Genomic DNA, 20,829 nt, shown 5'->3' with positions numbered 1-20,829 from the left:
TTAAATTTGAACATATTTTTATCGGGACAACAATAAATAAAAAATTTAGAGAATAAATTAGACGTAAAATAATTACACCCGAAAAAAATTAATAAATTAAATTATATTTGAAATCATTGGGTTATTATGGTGATGAAGAACACGAATGCAAGTCAAATCACTATTAATGGAAAAGATTTGAAGTCAATTGGATGGAAGAAATTAAAAAAAAAAATTAAAAAATTAAAAAATTAAAATCATAATTAAATAATCCTTTTAAAAGTTGATGCCTTTAGATGTGAAATGTTTTGATCTAAACTAAAAGTTGAGATACAACGACTCTATTACTACATTCATGTCGGGACGTTTTAAATTAATATTAAAAGTTATGGTAAAACTCGAAGTCTCTGAAAAATATTAAAAAAAAAACTCGACCCAATGATTTATGAGCTATTCTTCTTCGCCTGAATCTATAGATTTTGCTATGCTTGGTCGTGGTGTGTAGATTTGACCTAACCTTGACTCGATGAACCACGAGTCTATTTAGTCAGTGTTCCGAACCAATACTTACAGAAGCAACGTTTCATCCAATTATAAAAACACCCATCTGGGTAGTCTTAAAAAACGAACACATATTCACATTCAAGATTTTTAATGATAAAATTACCCGTTTAATATTAAAATTAACTCACTCACTCGTGTGAGCGTTTTCTTAATTCAACGTACAGTTTTTAGTTAATTGAACTATATTCAAGTTGATGATTCGCTTAACTAATTAATCAAAAGTATAACTTTTCTTGTATAAATACAGCAAAAACGTCTCGAACAATAAAATAATATTTTATTAGGACTTAAATTTTAAATTTATAAAATGATTAAAAAATAATAATAGTAATTAAAAAATAAAAATAAAAAGTAATTAAATGAATCATTGGAAATAGGGAAAGAGTGATAGAGAATGGTAATATCTTTATAATCACATTCTTTTCATTTTTGCTTCCTAGTCCTTCACTTTTCACTTTTTTTCTTTTTCCCCCCTAACATGATCTCTCTCTCAATCATTGAAATTGACTACAAAATCTCTCAATCATTTTCCCTACCTATCTCGTCCAATCAAAACCCGAGCTCCTTTCGTTCGTTCAAATCAACCCATCATCATAATTACAAGAATTATTTGTATGCTTCCATCTCGAATCTTCAACTTGTCTTTTCGTTGTACACGGGTTGGATTAATGACACGAGCAACTCGAACGAGTTAGGTTATCTAGTTGTTTTTTTTATTATTCACAACGCATCACTGTTAACAGTTACAAAGTAGTAGGGTAGAGCTAGGTTGAATTGGATTGTAACCCTATTTTCGAGTTTAGTTGGGTTGACCCGACAAAAAACCGTCAACCCACGAACCAACACAAATTTTACTGTTTTTCAAAAATTCAACCCCGACCCAGATCGGAAAATAAAGATCCTAATCAAACCCAACTTTTATAATTTTGATTGATGGATTCTCGGGTCATATGAACACTCCTACTTTCTATTAAAATATATGTTCATTTAAGTATGAATATCTATTGTTTTCGTATTACGTGGTCGATTTTACCCTTTCGGGGAGGTTAACTAATACATTAAAGATCGATTTGAATTTACTTTCTAATTTTTTAAAAAGAAAAAAAAAAGTATTTTTTACCAATGAATGACTATTATAGAAAAATTGCAATTATGACCCAAAAAAGGGGGGAAAATGAAGATAATGAAAATTTGGGGGAGGATTTTCAGAGGGTGAAAAAGGAAAAGATGGAAAGTTTAAGAATTAAAAATAAATAAATAAATAATTAAAAAAAAATAAAAAAGTAAAATTTGAATATTTGCAAGGCTTTTAGAATTCACGAGTGATGGGATCGAGGGCGGAATGACGTTTTGGACCTTGACTATGCTTTTCTTGCCTAAGAAGATCTTGTGTCACCCTTCACTTTACCGAAAGTTGGTGCCTCCCTTCTCCACTTGCTGCCACGTGGCACTGTCATTTAATAAAACGTTACCCGCAGGTGAGGAGAGAGAGAGAGAGAGAAAGAAATGAGTATGGCTTTGTTGTCCCTCTATTCCAAGCATTCTTTGCTTAAAGAGTGGTTTTAAGGGATGGAATAAAGGCAATTGAAGGAAGCAATGTGTAAGAAAAGTAAAGGCCCAAAGTTTAAATCTCATTTTGGTTGTTTTTTTAACCGTTAAAAATATATTTTTAATCCCGACGTGGTTCATAAACTTTAGTTTATGTCTTTATAATTTTGCGACGATCAGTCTATTGTGAGATCTCATATTGGTTCGAGAAGAAAACGAAACATTCTTTACAGGGTCTAGAAGCTTCCTCCTAGTAGACATGTGTTTGAAAACTATGAGGGTGGCGACGATGTGTAACAGGTGAATACGGGCAGTATTTGTTAGCGGTGGGTTTGAGCTGTTACAAATGATATCAAAGCTAGATACTGGGAGGTGTGTCAACGAGGATGTTTTGTAACGACCCAGATCCACCGCTACTAAATATTGTCCTCTTTGGGCTTTCCCTTTTGGGATTCCCCTCAAAGCTTTAAAACGTGTCTGTTAGAAGAAGTTTTCCACACCCTTATAAATAGTGGTTTGTTCTCCTCCTCAACCAATGTGAGACATCACAATCCGCTCCCCTTCGGACTCAGCGTCCTCGCTGACACTCTTTTCTTCCTCCAATCGATGTGGGACCGCCCCCAAATCCACCCCCCTTTGGGGCCTAGTGTCCTTACTGGTACATCGCCTCGTGTCCACCCCTCTTTGGGGTCCAGTGTCTTTACTGGCACATCGCCTCGTGTCTACCCCTCCAATCGTTGTGTACTTTAAACGTTTGAAATATATTTTTTAAAATTAAACATATAAATAAGTCTTTCTTTCACTTTATTGTCTATATTTTGAAATATATATATATTTATTTATTTAATTTTTAATTATTTTTTTAAATTTTGCTTCGCACGTGTACTTTTAAAGAAGGTGAGAAAATCAATTTAAGTTAAAAAAAAAGCTATGAAACACGATTTTAATAAAAATTCGAAAATAAAAAAAGAAATTTAAACAGATTATTTTTATTTTCTATAAAATAAAATAAAAAAAATCATGTGTTGGCCATATTGCCAAGCTAACAAACCACAGGCAATAAGCCAAATATCGAATGCTGACTGACAACCGACAACAGCCAGTAACATGTGTATGGACCAAAGTGTTGTATGTCGAAGAGAAACAATCTCGAAGGAGTTGTCACCGGTCATAGCCGGTATTCACGTGCCCCATTTCTGCCCCCAAACGTACCATTTTCACCAGCCTCCTCGGACCCATTTGAAAGGAACATTTAGTCTATTTTTTAATTTCACATTAAAATATTTTAATTTTAATATTATTTTATTAAATTAAAATAAAAAATACCATATACTCAATTACCGAATAATTTAATTTCGATGTTTTTTTTATAAATAAAATTAAGTTTTTTTCTCAATAATTTAATTAAAATTAAGAAGGAAAAATAATGAAATAAATAGAAATTCAAATTTATTTCCTTTTTTAAAAAAAAAATAAATAAATAAAAATTTGATTAGTTTAGTTGATAGTACGATGAGACAGATTTAGGTAAAGGGAATTTGCTTCTTGGAATCTTTTTGAGATTCCAATTTTGATTCTATTTTTAGTTTTTTATTTTTATTATTATTTTTAGTAATATCCTCACCTGCAGGGCATCTCAGTTCCTCACCCATGCAATCTGATTGGATTAGACCTCTCACAGTACTCCTCACCAGTGGCATGTTTGTTTACTTGCGTGACTGCCCAATCACAATTAAAATAAAGGCCAAATTAGTAAAATAAATAAATAAATTATATTTTTTTAAAAAGAAATTATTGAAATTAATATCACACATGAAATGTCATTATCCAACAGCCACTGAAAAAATAAAAATTAAATAATTTATTAAATGTTATATATATATATATATATATATATATATATATATATCTTCTTATGGAGACAACATGTCCTCGTTCCAAATTATTTATAACTAAATAAAATCTAAATATTTTTGTCTCCTTGTCTTTGTTTTGTTTCTTGTCTTCTCTTTTTTAATCATCATTAATTTGCTAAATAATAAAATTTAAGGTACCGAGAAAATATATATTGTTCGAGGCAAGAATTTGGCTATATGGTCCATGTTAGCTTTCACGTCGAGACGATGAAATATTTAATCAAAAGGGTTTGTAATGGACACGCTCCTAGTATAGTATTGTGTCCATCACACTCGATACTTAATTTAGTACTGAATCAAAAATGGTGTCGAGACCTCTCTAGTGAGATTAGTCCCTTTCCTCTTTGCCATATGGTTTGAGTCGTAGATGGCATGAAAACAAAAGTTTGCTAAGGGAGGGGGTTAGCTCGATTCTCGATAAGCGGCCTCCCCCTGTAGGCTTTGTTTGTACCTCATCGGCTAAGTTGTCTCTCGGGAAACTTTGTCGGAGGGACACACAAACAAGGTGACGTTATTTGACTTGTGTATTGATTGAAATAGTGTATATCTGTTAGACGTGGGCTTAGGCTGTTATAAATGATATCAGATCCAGATACTGAGCGGTGTGCTAGGGAGGACGTTGGTCTCCCGAGAGGGTGGATTGCGAGATCTCATATCGGTTGGAGAGAGGAACAAAGCATTCCTTATAAGGGTGTGGAAACTTCTCCATAACAGACGCGTTTTAAAACCGTGAGGTTGACAACGATACGTTACAGGCCAAAACGGACAATATCTGCTAGCGGTGAGCTTGGGCGACTTCCTTCTCCAAGTTTAACTCAAATGTGACTCGCTTCTTTTTAGGTGTAAAGCAGCGTCGAACCAAAATCTCCAACAAACATCAAGTCTTTCGAAAAATGAGGTGATTCAAGTGCATCCTCCCATATGACTTGTTACAACTTTACACCAGTCATTAGCCCTACCTTCGGAGCTTTCGAGCATTAGCCCTACATTAAGGAAATAACTTCGAGCACGGTCAGCTTCAATAGTAGTACAGAAAGTGTCAACAACGTTCGAAAATAAATTCACTGTCGTATAATTGATCAATGATTATTATTGATTCTGCCCCTCATGCATGTGAGTTAGAATATTAAACCCTAACCTTCCAAGCAACGAAAAAAGACCAAAGCTTTGACCACATGCTTGTTAAAGAACGTGCCAACGGCTCATAAATAGTGACTTGGTTAAGGAAACCCACCATAGCCGTAACGAAAGCGAGCCTTCCTACTTAATATATCCACTCAAAATTTTATTTATTCTCGTTATATATATATATATATATATATATTTCAATTCATCAATTTTAAATTAATTAATTATCAGTTTTATTTGTAATTATTTTAACAAGCAACGTTACAAATTGCGGTTTAAATTCAAATATTTAGTTGGATAATTAGAAGTAAGGAATCTAACTTAACTTTAATTAAAGTAATTAATGTTTATTAGACATTTAGATATGCTTAGATTCTTCACATTAATATATATTTAATTATTATTACTTTTATGTTACAGAATTTAAGCTTCTATTAAAATTATACCTAATAAACTTTAAATATTATGCCTAATAAAATTAAAATTTTATTTAATTTGTAAATAAATAAATAAATAATCACAAAATTTTAATTTTTTTTTACCAAGTTTTATTTTTCTTCTCTATTTAAAATTTATTGTACATAAAATTAAAATTTTACGAGAATAATAATAATATATAATTAAAAGTTTGTGATTATTAAATGACTTAAAAAAATGAAAAGGGTAAAATGGAGATAAAAAGTTCGTCCGTTATAGTTCAATATATCTAAATTTGAAAGCTCGGGAACTCCGTAGACATGTTTTAAAATTTTTGAGGAGGATAAATTTGTAATTTAACCAATTTTGAAATATACAAAATTAAAGCAATTTGAAATTAATTTTTTCTTTTAAAAGGAAAAAGATAAAAAAAAATAACGAGGGAGGCGATTGATCAAAATCGCGATATTGTATTTGGTTTTTTACATTAAAACGAATCTCCACCGTTGATTTTATTCTTATGAGAACGGTATCCAATCAGAGTTTGCCACGTGTCCTACTTCCATCCTCTTCAATACGTCACCAAAACATGTGGGCCCAGGCTGTCCTCTGGGGTAATGACCAAACGTCAATCCACTGTTAACAATTTCCCCTCTCTCTCCTTACGAGTAAAAGACAATTTTCGTTAGTTAACGGCGGAAATCAGACGGCGTTATCGTGGATTCTCTATATAAATAGCTGCTCTCGAATTGAACTTATTTGTTGTCTCTGAATTTTATTTTTGCCGATATTTGGGCTCTCGCTAACGTAAAACCCGGAACTATAATATCCCAAACTTTCCCTTTCTGAACAAATTTTTTTCCCCTTTTTTTTTGGGATCTTTGGATTTTTGATTCGGACCTTGCTGTTCGCCGCCGGTGGACGCCGGCGAGCGTTCAATTCGGTTCTTGATTGCATTTTGATTCTGCTGTTTGTTTGGAGGTTTTGGCAGAGAATCAGCGAGTGAGAGTTGAGTGAGAGAATGCCTTGTTTGTCAGTGTAACTGCAGAAATTAAGCGCGAAGAGGCACTGATTGGCGGTATTTTAGGGATTTTGATTGCTGTTGCTTTTGGTTGCCATTGCTGTGAGAGTGTGATTAAAGCGAAGATTTCTTGAAACGGAAAATTTTGAGGAAGAAAACTGGGGAATTCGTCGTTGACAGACGAACAGTGCGGCTGATTTCAGTTCGATTTTCGGTGGATAAGCTTCTGAGGAGCCTAAGAGGTGAGATTCTTGCTGCATTTACTTTACCGTTTTCTTCAATTTGATCGTCTTTCTAAGCAAACGAACAGAGTATTGATTTCTCAGAGAATCTTCTTCTCTGATTCTTTTTTATTTTATTTTTTTCCTTCTGATCATTGTTTCATCTTCGAGTTCTGTTTTAAGGATCGAGAACGTTTCTAATGGTTTCTGTATCCATCCTCTGTAATGTTCTTTCAATAGAGAATCATTCGACGCCATTTCACTAATCGGTGGTGTTTAACATTTGAATCATTTGATTGATTCTGTCTCTGTGCGTTGATTCCTATAGCCTTAGCACTTGCTCTATTTTCCATTTCTCTTGCTGGATACGAAGAAATTAGATTAGCTTTCTGGAGAAGAGAATTAAAGAGGGAACGATAAACAGCGGAAAGTGTGTAAAAGAGAATTTAATTAGGGTGTCGAAGAGGGGGCCTAAGATGGACAAAGTCTGTAAATCACGGTTGGCTTTTGCTTCGATGAGTCGTTTTCGAATATTAAAGATAGAATTAAATTGATGAACCAAAAGAAAAAAATATCAACGTCATCTTCTGCTTCTGCTTCTTCTTCTTCTTCTTCCTCTATGTCTCAGTGTTATCCTCTCCATATTCGTTGTCTCTCTGTCGTCTCACCCACAGCTTTCAATCTGAAACGATTAATTTTGCGTTCTTTCTTCCTGAATCTCTGCTGTTGTTAATTAATGCATATTTCTCTCTCTTAGTCGCTTTTTTGGATTTCTTGGAGACGGAAGAGTGATGCGATTTGCCCATAGGGAAAAAAGAAAGAGCCAATAGGTTGTCAGAAACTTTGGCATTAACAAATATTTGATTCTTTATTCGGCTTTGTAAGAGTAAAGCAAAGCATGTACCACACTCGGTCTCTCTCAGTCGACTACTTTCAAATTGGCTGTGCCCCCATTTACTTTCCTTTCAATTATCGACTCCCCCTCCCCTCTTGTTCCTATTCTGATCTTTTCTTAGTCGTCTCTGATCCCGAGCAGCCCTTTTCCTTTTTTTCTTCCCTTTTCCTTTCTCCAGGACCCATCTGTTTCCCGCGGATCGATGATCGAATTTATATTTATTTCAGATTCCCCCAGTTTCCTTTTGTCCCATTTAGCCGCGTACCTACTACATAGAAGTTTATATAACCCATCCCTTTCTTTATTTCTTTCTTTAACACTACCTAAGCTATCCAAAAACAGAGAAATCAGTGCTTTACTCAATCGATTTCCTCATGAAAGTTAATTTAAATGATGGTGGAAATCCTTCAATTGGAAACTGTCGTTCTTTACTATTCGAGTATTACATGTCTATCTCAATGTTGGGTAAAGGGAAGGCTTGTTTGTTTTCTTCTCCTCACCCAATACACAAGAGAAAGAGTGAGAGAAACAAAGGGAAAGTCGCCGGATTATGCAATTAATTTTTGGGATTCCTTTTTTTCTTTCATCAATATAGTATCCACTAAACCTCTAGGTGGAACCTACTTGTTTGTTATGTGCAGAGTAAAAAAGGCAAAGTTGAAGGAAAATGTTTACATGCATAGCATGTACGAAACAGACAGACGACGGGGGTGAGGATGGGGCTGCGCGTGGTAGTGGCACGCCTAGTACAAAGGAAGCCGTCAAAAGCCTGACAACACAGGTTCTTAATCCTATACCCTTCTGTCTCTTTTTCTCTGTCTTGCTCCGGCTACATCTTTGTTTTCTCGGTTTCTTTTCCATCTTGTGAAAACAGACAAATCTCGTAATACCCATTAGCCTTGCGATAAATGGGGACCATCTATGCCTTCTTTTCACCAATATGAACGTGCCTAATGTTTATTATTTCTTTTCAAATCTTTTTTAAGATCAGATTTAGGTAGGAAAGTGTTAGCGTTTGTGCTTTCTTACGACGCGCTCTAACGTTTTTGTCCTTGAGCACTTCCTAGTTATTACGTTTTTGTTTTGTCATTTAGAAGCCAGTGATTCTTTTAACGGATTACCAAAATTTTGTCCCGATGGCTCACAACTTTCTAGTCCACGTAGCTTTCATAGGGACACATCGTTTCAGAAATCTGACTTTGCTGACCTGCAGCTCTTCTTGGCTCCCCCGGTTACCGATAGAATAAAGATTCTTGTTTGATAGAATAAAGATTTCTGTTTTTTTGTTTTTTCTCTTAATAGTTTCTATTCCCAAATGATCAAAGTAGTACATGCGCTTATCGAGAAGATCCCCATTCACCCACCTCCAGCCTTCCTTCGAGTACGAATTGTTTTGCTGGATAATTACATCTCCACACCGCTATGATATCGTCCACTTTGATCATAAGTTTACATGATTTTGTTTTGGGCCTCATATCAATGGAGATATATTCCCAGCTTATAAGCTCAGGATAGTCAATTTGGTACTCCCTCTCAACAATTCTCAACATGAAGGATAGTGGTTCATTGAGTGTCGCTTGTTTTGCTGGATTAACTTTCTTACAATTAGATAATTTCATTTTTGGAAGATGAAATATTGGAACGATGCAATCTTACCATCAGCTACTGTTATTTAGTTACGGAAATTATGAGCAGTGAAATTTTGCAAAAAAAAATTTGAAGTTTGCGCTCATAATAGTATATATGCTAACAACACCCATTTTGGGATTGGGTCTTAGTATAAGTAAGGATGACTGGTCCAGTCTGTCTTGGAAATGTGATTTTGCCAAGAAATAGTGGCAGCACATTTTGCGTCAAGTAGCGGTGGGGTCATCGACATATTCACTTCGGAATAGACAAGACGCATTTTAAGAAAGGACAGCCCAATGACCGCCTGAATGTGACCCACCATTGAATTTTTGTCGACACACTGTTTTTCAAAAGTATTGCATCTTAGCCAAACCCTTTCTTTGCAGGATGAGTAACCACTTGATTGTCAATAAGAAGTTAATTAGACCTTTTTATTTTATTGATTGTTTAGGAATTTCAATTCTCTTATGACGTGATATTATTTCTATTCTTAAATACCATAGGAAAATATCTTCCAAAATAACTCTTCCAAGTTGTAGAATCCACTTTCCTGAAACACCATTCAGCATGCTCCACGTAATTCAAAAGGGGATGTGTTTCTCACCAAGGAAAAAAAATGTTCAATTTCATGCGTATTTATTGATTCACAATGGTCGAACTGTACACTTCACTCCATTATTAATATAGTGACATGCATTGGATACGATATACAGCCTAATATTCAGGTTAAAAGGGGAAAAAAAAATAGATATTTTGTGTTTGTGCGAAAGGTAGCGACTATTCGGATTTGAGCCTAAATTTTCATGACTTTGCTTTAGACTTTCTTAAAAGGCTTCCTACCGATAGTGCTTTTGACTTTTCCAAAAGGTCTCCTACCAATAGAGATGTATTCTTTACTTATAAACCGATGATCATTTCCAAGTTAGCTAATGTAGCACTCCCTCCTGACCATCCTCGACCATCCCAACTTTTGCATGTTTTCTTTCCATTTGAGTTTCTCTCCTTAATTTCAGTATTAAGAGGAGCTTAAGCTGTCCTTATTCTAACTGTGGATAGCTACACTCTACAGATTAAGGACATGGCGTTGAAATTCTCCGGTGCTTATAGACAGTGCAAACCCTGCACAGGCTCCAGTAGCTATAAGAAAGGACAGCGACCTTACCCAGATTTTGACACTGCTTCAGAAGGGGTTCCATACCCCTACATAGGAGGGGCTAGTGCAAGCTCAACCCCTGCCTGGGACTTCCCTCGTGTTAATCGCCACCCACATACCAGATCTGACTCTAGATTTAAAGGGGTCTTCCGAGGAGATCAGACTCCTGGAGCCGATTCCTCCATATCAGCATGTGATGTGGTGCTCGAGGATGAGGATGAGTCGAAAGAGTGGATGGCACAGGTGGAGCCTGGTGTTCACATCACTTTTGTGTCCCTACCCAATGGAGGCAATGATTTAAAACGAATTCGTTTCAAGTAAGATGAATAGTAAATGCTTAACGCTGTCGGTTCCTATGTCTAAATTAATACCTTCTTTAAGCAAAGTTAACACTAGTTTTTTTTTTTTTTTCTCCTTCTTGAAGTCGAGAAATGTTTAACAAATGGCAAGCTCAGCGTTGGTGGGGCGAGAACTATGACAGAATAACGGAGCTCTATAATGTCCAGAGATTCAACCAGCAAGCTCTTCATACGCCACCAAGAACTGAGGACGGGGTAAGTCCTCCAGGACCTTTGCTCCTGACTTCTATTTCTCCCATTAAAATGATGCTAAGAGTAAATGTTTCAAGGACTAGAATTCAGTGGATTTTGTGTTAGAGTTGTGCATTCTGATTGCGAGACCTGTAGAAACTATTGAATTTTTTGGAATGAAAAACTAGGTAGGATAGAAGGGTATTTATAACAGAGCCTCGACTATTTATTTCCAAAATATCTAACCATTTATTTCTAAAATACCTAAATTATTTTCTTAAAATACATGGACAATTATCTGAACTAGCAATGATATTTTAACCGTGCATGTTTGATATTTTCTGATAATTCTGTAAATGTTCACAATCTTCAGAGGGATTCTTCCTACTCAAAGATGGGAAGGGATAGTCCGATGACTTCAGGGAACAAAGATTGGACGCCAAGAAACTATAAACCTTCTGGGAGTAAAGGATTTCCATCTGACCAGCATTTTGACCAAGGAAGCAGTCACCATTATGCAGGTTCAAGTGCCTATCCAGCAGGTAGCGCGAAAGGCGACATGTCGTCTATGGAAGCATCACGCACAACTACCTCTTCTAGAGACGAGCCTTCAATTTCCATTAGCAATGCAAGCGACATCGAGGCGGAGTGGGTCGAGGAAGATGATCCCGGGGTCTATATAACTATCAGGCAGCTTGTTGATGGCACTAGAGAGCTTCGTCGTGTCAGATTCAGGTAATTAACATCTACATTCATTTGCTTCCTCCATAATAATGTTTTATATATACTGAAGATGGACTGACATTGTTCGACTCGATATGAACAGCCGTGAAAAGTTCGGGGAAATGAACGCGAAGCAATGGTGGGATGAGAACAGGGAGAGGATCCAAGCTCAATACCTTTAACTTACTTATTCATGTTCCAAAAATTTTGTCTTTAGAATGTAATATTCAACAAAAAGCCATCAGCTGGATATATAGAGTTCTTTTGCTAAGGAAATTTACTCACCACCAGCGACATACACAAAACCAAGTTTCTGATTTTCCTATCAGAATTCTGCAAGCCATTCTTTTATTTTCTTCCAAGGCTATATATTTTTTTTACCCTCCTCCTTAAATAGTGTCTTTATACAATCTTATTATTATCATTTTTTTTTAACAAGACAGGTGTAAAAATGGATCAGGTCGGGTTTTCACTAAAATTAACCCGGGATAGGTTTCGAATGAAATGAAATCGACTAGCCTGGTCAATCCTATAGCTCCTGTCCTTCAACTCTTTCTATTATCCCATTTGGTATCAGGATAGGCAGCTAAATACACAGAAAAAACAATGAGAGTAAATTCGTTCAGACTTGGAACCTCTTCTTATTAGATAAGCCAAGTCAGGATGGATCTTATTTTCAACCAAAACCAAAGTCGGTTGTATACCAAACTTGGATGTACGTAGGCAAAATTTTGCCCCAAAATTAACCAAGATATATAGCAATAGAAGCTATTTTGAGACCAACCTCCCCTTTCTTTCGTGAAATCTCAACGTGAATGTCGCTCGGAAAGAAGCAGGCTTGACACGGAGGGCAATCTGTGCAGTTCATGATCGATGGAAAAACCAAACATGGAAGACGAGAAGCTTGCTCACTCTACTTGGAAGAACAGGAAGAACAAGAAGAACAAGGAGAAAGATAAAGCCTTAAAGAGGGAAATGACTGATAATTCATTTATTTCATTACGCAAACAGAGTTTATAGCAAACATAAGAACAAAAACAGACAGTCAGCGGGGCATTTATTACATATAGTCCCCGAGGGAAGAGTTTGCATACGATTCTTCAAACAACAAAAACATACACACCATAAGGACGATAACGAGAGGGAGGAAGGGCGGTCATCCTGCAACCTTCCTGGGGTAATTACTGCCATGTTGAATCTCTTGAGCGGGCCTTATTAACAGATCGCTAGACGAACTGTTCCAACGGACACCCGCTTTCATCGGCCGAAGAAGCTGCCCGATAGATGGCTTGCGAGGGGCAATTGTCATGTTTGCCAACTTTTGGCCTGTATCGGAAACTCCACGCACATTATTTCCCCTGTAGATAGAGTCTGCAATATGCAAATATAAACCACTTCTTCCATAAACTAATCTTAATCAATAATTGAGGTAATGCAACAGTAACCAAGGAACTTACTGGTAGGGCTATTCCTCACAGGCGGTCGGTACTTTGGTAGTCTAGCTGTGCTCTTCATAATTGTATCACTCTTATTTGCATCCTAAGAGAAGATATAAAAGGTGAAACAATGTTAGTTTGGGTGAGCATGTTTATTTTGGGTGGCCGGGGAGAGGGGGCAGACGATACTTACCGGGTTCACCAAATCCAACTTCCTCTGCACACCTGCAAGATGGTTTGATGATTCAGAAATCAAGCTAATCTAGGTGTGTCTATATAATGTTAGGGCATGCATGTTTGAAAGTGGTTCGAAATAGTTAAAATCAAAATTTTCTACCGAACACGCATTAATTATTCAAAATCATTTTAATGTTTGGTTCTACACTTCTAAAACTTATTTACATACTATCTAAATCCATTTTGAGGTGATTATAAACCTCACAAAAATGATCTTAACCATCTCAAAATACATCCGGACATGCCCCCTAATAAATAACACTACCTGAGCTCAACAACGCAGGCAACTTAGGAGAGGAGAAATTACCAGCGATTCTTGAATCAGATAAAGCCACAGGATATTTCTTAGCAGTCTGCTGCTCCAGCAAATTCTTTGTTCCAGCTGTGATAGTGAAGAACACATCAAAAGTTGTCCAACCAAGCAATGTTTTTAGCTTACCATGTTCAAAACCAGGGAGGAGCTGAAATAAACATACCAGAAGGAGGGGTCCGAGCAAATGGCGCTCTAGCACGAAGAGACGGTGGAACATAGTAGCAGCTCTGCCACACATTAAAATAAAACAAATCTTAAATAAAATTATACACATTTATTGATCTACTAGATGAAAAATAAAGGACTACCTGGAAGAAGGGATGTTGGAGGGCTTCCATAGCTGTTGGTCTCTTGGATGGATCCCATGAACAAAGTGACTGTACACATAAAAAAAAATATACAGGAACATGCATTAATCAAATGAACGCAAGGTGCTTCACCGTGTTTAAGCATTAACCGGTTCAGATAAAATAGTTTCAATGGCCATCTATTTGTACTTACTGCAATAAGATTGACTGCATCATCACTCGCTGAAGGAATAACAACGGAGAGATGAACTCGATTAAACTGCAAATGTGAAACAAGAAAATACATCAAATATACACATTTGACATGGTTATTTGAACCAAAAGAGGACAAAGGAGACCGACCTGCGGGTATTGATAATTGATATTCCTGGCAAGACAGAGCCCATCAGACCATGTATCCATAGTTGGAGTGCCAAGTATACTGCAAATTTTGTAGATTTGGTCTGGTTCGCTGCATGAAACAAATATAGAAAACTCTTCATATTAGATGACAATTTCAACTGTCATGTCAAATGACTACCCCGTCTGGCCTAGCTTCCATTTTTGTTTTATAATTTTACCAAAATCTGTTGCAGGCATGGTTCAAAAATAGAATCACAGACAAAGGAGACGATGAGTTTCACACAAAATCTCCTCACAAGACTACATGATAAAGATTAGATTTTGAAAGAAAAATAGCAGGGATGCAAACGATAAAGCTTGCACATTCAACTATTTACAGAGTTCGTAATTATCAAACTACTACATAACTAATAATAAAAGTACAAAACACAAGAAATAAAACAAATACCAACGTTTGCTATTATAGGGAACTAGGTGAAAGAAGGCCATAAAGTTCAATAAAAGATCATGACAAGTAGATCCCCACTAATTATTTTTATGCAAATAATATTGACAAGAAACAAATGGAAGGGCAGTTTGTAAGGAAATACGTGAAACCAAGCACGCACCAGCCATTTCTTAAAAAAATCAAGACATTAGTATTTTTGACTTGGCACTAAATATGTGAATGTGTATTAGCTCACCTTGCTCCAGGAAAAAGTGGACGAAGAGTAAACAACTCTGCCATTATAGCACCCATTGCCCACATATCTGCAAAAAGTAAAGTAGTAAGCATGTATTAGATTAAGCTTTAACGGGGTTGGAGCAACTAAAAAGTTCAGTCGATTCCTCACCAACTTTAGGACCATAAAGGTAGGACTGAAGCAGCACCTCTGGAGCTCTATACCTGAGACTCAAGATTAAATGTTACTACGTGGCATCACTGCAATCACTGCAATAAAATGCAACAGCATCTATAACAGGAAAGAGATGAGATGCACTTACCATCGAGTTGAAACATACTCAGTATAGGGTGGTAGTGCACTAGTTTCACGAGCAAGCCCAAAATCAGCAAGTTTTATCAAGTCTTTAGCAACTAATAAATTTTCTGGGAAAAGAAAAAAAGTTAAAGTTAAATAAATCGAAATCAAAAAGGGGGGAGGAATAATAATAATAATAATATATATATATATATATATATATATATATATAGATAGATAGATAGATAGATAGATAGATAGATATAAAAAGTGTTAATATGAAACAACGAGAGTAAACTATGAAATAAAGAACAAATACAAACACCATGCTCACAAAAGAGAACTATATAAAAATATCCCATAAATGCATTTTCACATAACGTTTATCACATGAAAATACATCCCGCATAACAAAAACTTCAACATACTCTAGAAGGTCAAAAGACACTTAAGAAATAAGTCAGATTCAAAATGATATTAGCAGATAGTCTATGGAACCCAATTAAGTGCATTATACTAGACACAAAAACAAGTGAGGTACCTGGTTTAAGGTCACGGTGAAAATAACCTCGCTGATGCATGTAGGCAAGACCTTGAAAAACTTGAAAGCACCAATTTCTCACTTCAGCTTCTGAGAAGAGTTTTTCCTTATCCTTCATAAGTTGATAAAGACTGCAATCCTGAACATCAAATTTTTGTTGAGTTAGGACAAGAATAAATTTTAACATAAAGTATGTACCAAGTTGAAAAAATGACACCACTAACCATGTATTCAAATACGAAGTACAAAATATTGTTTTCCCTGATAACTTCCTTCAGCTTAACAATATTTGGATGATTCATCTTCCGCAGTGACTGTGATATTCAGATTGCAAGAAATGAATTAACTTCAGGATAAGGAAAGAAAAACAAGGCAATCAGATAAAGAAAAAAAATGAAGGATGCATTACCTTCACTTCTCTCAGATTGACGCACTCCTCCCATGTGTAATATTTTTTCTTCATTTTCTTAATTGCAACCTGTTGATTTAAGGAAGAAGATCGCAAAGTGGAACTAATTGTTGAACAAATTTTCTCAAGATATAAACGCAGAGAGACATCAGCAGATGCTTACAGCTTCCCCAGTTTGCTTATTGATAGCTCGCCAGACACTTCCAAAAGTACCATCACCAACTTCCTTGATTAACATATACCTTAAAATGGTAATAAAATTGATAAACATAAGTTACACCATGCACAATTAAGAAAATTGCACAACAAAATGAGAAAAATAATGATAAAGCTAGGGGAAGAAGCTAACCTCTCCATTTTTTTCGCAGAAGCACAAAGACAACCTCCTTTATTCAAAAGTATAGAAACTTGAAAATGATAACTTGCATCTATCTTTGTATAATGACTAAGTAAACAACCGTCTTGCACTGATATAACAAAAGCCACCACTAATTTTCCTTGGTGAAGTGCAAAAGCACAAAACCAGAAAAATTCTGATGTGCAGGCTGTGCAGCTTTATTCATTAAAAAATCCGCAGATTCGACTTCAAGAGAGGAACAATATAGCAGTATATGACAAACACCACTGAACATGTTGAACCTTGAGAATAAATGTCCAAACCAACTGAGCAGTTGGAAATACCAGATGATTACAATACTAACTTGAAGCTATCTCATAATTCAACTTTGAGATTGAAGATATATCCTCCAGTAAAAAAGATCATGACTCTCTAAACATCACCAGTCCGGAACAAGTATAAAGAACGAATAACAACCAGCAGAGGTCAATGTGATAGTCTTCACTTTAGGTAGTTGTGAAAACAAGCTTTGATATTTCATTAACAGAACTCAGCTCTGTAGAAAAAAGGACTGAGGTTAGAGTTGCATGCAACAAATTTAAAAAAAGAAAGAAGAAGAAGAAGAGTAGCACAAAGAAAGTGCACGTTACATCATACCCCTGAAGAAGTCTCCCCTAGAAAATCACCCTGATGCTTCATCAACAACGCTCTGCATCCAAAATAAGAAATTCAATAAATACGAAAAGTGAAACTGGATATTAAAATTCACCAAAACATTAAGCATAAAAAATAGTCCATACTTGAACAGTTGCACTAACGATCCAACACCTATCTCATAAAGTAATTTCATTACGCCTCTTGTGCTGATCATTTAGAAGAACTTGACCACTAAGTGCAATTGACGAAGGAAACCAAAAGAAAATCTCCAACGACAAGGAAACGCCAATCAAGCACTTCCTGGAAAGAGCAAACTCGATGCTGGAAGGAATTTGTCCAAATAGAAGCAAGCTCCATATCTTGAGAAAATATAGAAAGCCCTTTATATCCAAACCCTCAAAGACCTGATATCATACATTAGCACCAAAGCATTAGAATAAATATTCACGGAAGAAATCAAGAATAAAGTCAGTCTAATTTATCAAATGAGCAAAAAAAGGTGGATATAATGCCCACAACGCTGCAATTTATCAGACCCAAAAGATCATGCAGCAAGTGCCGGATACCCAAATCTGATCACAATATACAAACTATTGATACAGTAAAACCAAGAGGCAAAACATATTAGAGAAGAACAATTATGCAAATGCTAACAACTCCAGCAAGGTCAGTTCAATTACGTATCAAGGAAGACCCCAATCAATAACCAACATCAGAATCAGGCATTTCGAGCTAATCCAGGCAAAACCCCTAATCCACCAACCGATTAGTCGTCAAGAATTCCTATTCACAAATAAGCAAGCACAAAAAACAGCAACACGCAACGATCCCGTCTAACAAAATTCTTTACAATCAGTGCGCAGACAAAATCTCACAAGATTTGCGGCATGAAATAAAGATAAAACCCTAAATCACCAACCAACCAGTCAACAAGCTTCAAATTCACGAATAAGCAAGCGAAACAAAAATATCACAGCGCCACAAACTCGCACCCAATGAGAATTTGTTCAATCAATAGAAAAACAAATCCGCACAAGATCGCCGGGCATCAATCAGCCATATGCTCACACACCAAAATTAAACGAGAAACAAATAAATCCGAAGGCCCAAACTCCGAATACGATCAATTAATCCGTCAATCGAAGCGCATCATAAATCAAACAAATAGTGGGGGAAAATGACCTCTAGATAGATTCACAAGAACATAGAGAGAAATCGAATTAAATCGATAACGAAAAATGAAGAATCATAACCTCCGTCGGCAAGAACGGGAAGAATTGAGATCCAGAGCTTCCCTCAGCGCTCTTCGTTCCCCTCAAATCTTCTCAACACAACGAAGAAACCAGACGGATTCCCAAATACCCCAAAAACCAAGAGATCTTTTCTGCGTGCCAACCAAGGTAAAGATACCTAATTTCCCATCATGACCCACACCGATGCCTATTTATATACCTAGGGTTTCTATTCTCTACGGGCAAGCCCACTTATTTTCAATCTGCTCACGGATTTGGACCGCAATGATCTCCTGGCTCAAGCCACTTGGCAGCTCCTGATTGGTCCCCCTTATATTAAATCATTAATTAATTGTTATAATTTCCCCGATATTTATTTATTTATTTATCTTTTTTTTTTTTACCTGAATTCTTGTACGACCAAAATTCCTTTCCCTAACGGTGATGGATAGTTCGGTTGTCAACGTGGTAAAGTATATTTAATTGGAATTTTGATTAAACCAAAATAATTAATATTTATATATAATTACGATTTTAGCCTTCAAACTTTAATAAATTACATTAAATAGCTCCTTAAATTTTAAAATATTTAATATAATTTAAGAGTTATTAATGGTTCAATTGATTAAGGTCTTCTAATTAAGGTGTACCCGGCTTGGGTTCGGTTAGAAAGAACTTTTGGACCAACCTTTGGTTAGTTAGGTTGGTGAACCGAACAACTCGATAGAGTTCACAATCCCACCTTCAATTTTCGGAATGGGTTGGGTTGGGAGGTCGATCCACCGCTAGCAGATATTGTATCTTTTGGGCTTTCTCTTTCGGGCTTCTCCTCAAGGCTTTAAAACGTGTCTACTAGGGGAAAGTTTATACACTCTTATAAATGGTAGTTTGTTCTCCTCCCCAACCAATGTGGGACCGCCCCCAAATCCACCCCCCTTTGGGGCCCAGCGTCCTTACTAGCACACCGCCTCGTGTCTACCCCCCTTCAGGGAACAGCGAGAAGGCTGACACATCGTCTAGTGTATGGCTCTAATACCATTTGTAACGCCCCAAATTCACCGCTATCAGATATTGTCGTCTTTGGGCTTTCCCTTAAGGCTTTAAAATGCGTCTACTGAAAAACCAACCCCAATTTTTTTATTTTTCAAAAAATTCAACCAGCCCAAATCGAAAAAAATATATATAACCCAACCAACCAACCTTTATAGTTTGGATTGAATAGTTCAAGTTGATCGAATTATCAGATCATATAATCACCACCGCACTCTTAATCTCTTATATAATATCGTTGTTGAACTAAAACAACGAGTATTCCAAAATTGTATTTTTTATCCTATTGTTTCATTTTAATATCAAATTTTGATTTCAACCGATCCAGCTATATTAAATTAAAAATTATTTTTACGTCCAAACATGCTCGTTAATATAAAAATATTGAAAATTGGTACGAAAAAATTAAAAATATATTTGAATAGATATTAGGTAGAGAATAAAATGGGAAGATAAAAAGGTTGGGTATGAGAATCTTTAAATATGATTGGTGGAAGTAAGGGAATGTTGCTTTGAATATGTATGAGATATTGTTATTGATAAGGACGTTGAATAAAAATATAATTATTTCTCCAAATCTTTTCTTTATTTTATTCCAAAATTATATATAATATATATAATTATTTCTCCAACATTAAAAATGTGATTCATAAGTAAATAATGGACTGGGAATACTTAAAAATGGATAATTATAACACAAAAGTCCCACATCGACTAATTTAGAGAATGACCATGAGTTTATAATTAAGGAATATTATCTCCATTAGTGTGATGTCTTTTGGGAAGCCCAAAGCAAAGCCATGAGAACTTACACTTAAAGTGGACAATAGGGAGTCGTGTTCATCTAAACTTAGCCATGTTAATAGGGAGTCGAGCCTAGGCATACTTTGTTCGAGAGGTGGTATTGGATGAAAGTCCATCGGCTAATTTAGGTGGAATGAAGCCTTTTGGAGAAGGCCGAGCCCCGAGCTTACACTTAAAGTGGATTAGGATCTATGGAGATTCCTAATTTCCACTTTTTTTTTTTTATATTATTATTATTTGTTTTTTTTTTTTGGATTTATTGATATTTTTTAATAATTTTTTCTTGAGTAAGTTTGTGTGCCATTCGTTTGGTATCTTTTTTTAAAAAAATTCCATTCAAGGAATTTCAAATATATTTTAAATCGCACATAAAAGAAAAAAAAAAGGAATATAATAATTATTTTTTATATATAAAAAAAAAGTCACAACTTGATTGAAAATTCAAATATTCAAATGGAATATTGATAGGTGAATTGAACA

The 20,829-nt window shown here is 35.7% G+C and overlaps 2 protein-coding genes across 3 annotated transcripts; one reads left to right on the top strand and one right to left on the bottom strand.

Annotated features, from left to right (window-relative positions):
• Nucleotides 1–6,322: 6,322 nt before the first annotated feature.
• Nucleotides 6,323–12,067, top strand: LOC111430977 (protein BREVIS RADIX-like). Its single transcript, XM_023067451.1, has 6 exons — nucleotides 6,323–6,815; nucleotides 8,331–8,470; nucleotides 10,388–10,788; nucleotides 10,896–11,025; nucleotides 11,375–11,736; nucleotides 11,828–12,067. Exons 2-6 carry the CDS (start codon nucleotides 8,357–8,359, stop codon nucleotides 11,904–11,906), a joined length of 1,086 nt encoding a protein of 361 aa, XP_022923219.1. The 5' UTR covers nucleotides 6,323–6,815; nucleotides 8,331–8,356; the 3' UTR covers nucleotides 11,907–12,067.
• Nucleotides 12,068–12,690: 623 nt separating this feature from the next.
• Nucleotides 12,691–18,715, bottom strand: LOC111431079 (cyclin-dependent kinase F-4-like). 2 transcript variants are annotated; one of them, XM_023067589.1, is made up of 19 exons: nucleotides 18,517–18,715; nucleotides 17,407–17,667; nucleotides 17,264–17,315; nucleotides 16,619–17,162; nucleotides 16,433–16,511; nucleotides 16,270–16,338; nucleotides 16,085–16,174; nucleotides 15,861–15,999; nucleotides 15,345–15,447; nucleotides 15,194–15,246; nucleotides 15,044–15,110; nucleotides 14,361–14,469; nucleotides 14,212–14,277; nucleotides 14,019–14,087; nucleotides 13,874–13,937; nucleotides 13,663–13,779; nucleotides 13,354–13,385; nucleotides 13,182–13,263; nucleotides 12,691–13,095 (listed from the first exon to the last, which is right to left on the bottom strand). In XM_023067589.1, exons 4-19 carry the CDS (start codon nucleotides 16,624–16,626, stop codon nucleotides 12,881–12,883), a joined length of 1,362 nt encoding a protein of 453 aa, XP_022923357.1. In that variant the 5' UTR covers nucleotides 16,627–17,162; nucleotides 17,264–17,315; nucleotides 17,407–17,667; nucleotides 18,517–18,715; the 3' UTR covers nucleotides 12,691–12,880. The 2 variants fall into 2 exon arrangements, with proteins under 2 accessions (XP_022923357.1, XP_022923358.1); XM_023067590.1 differs by having other exon boundaries at nucleotides 13,705–13,779.
• Between the last annotated feature and the right edge of the window lie 2,114 nt (nucleotides 18,716–20,829).

Source organism: Cucurbita moschata, unplaced genomic scaffold, assembly GCF_002738365.1.
Source record: "Cucurbita moschata cultivar Rifu unplaced genomic scaffold, Cmos_1.0 Cmo_Scf00035, whole genome shotgun sequence".
Taxonomy (NCBI): domain Eukaryota; kingdom Viridiplantae; phylum Streptophyta; class Magnoliopsida; order Cucurbitales; family Cucurbitaceae; genus Cucurbita; species Cucurbita moschata.
Note: the sequence above shows the minus strand (reverse complement) of the source record. Positions and strands in the feature narration are given on the sequence as shown.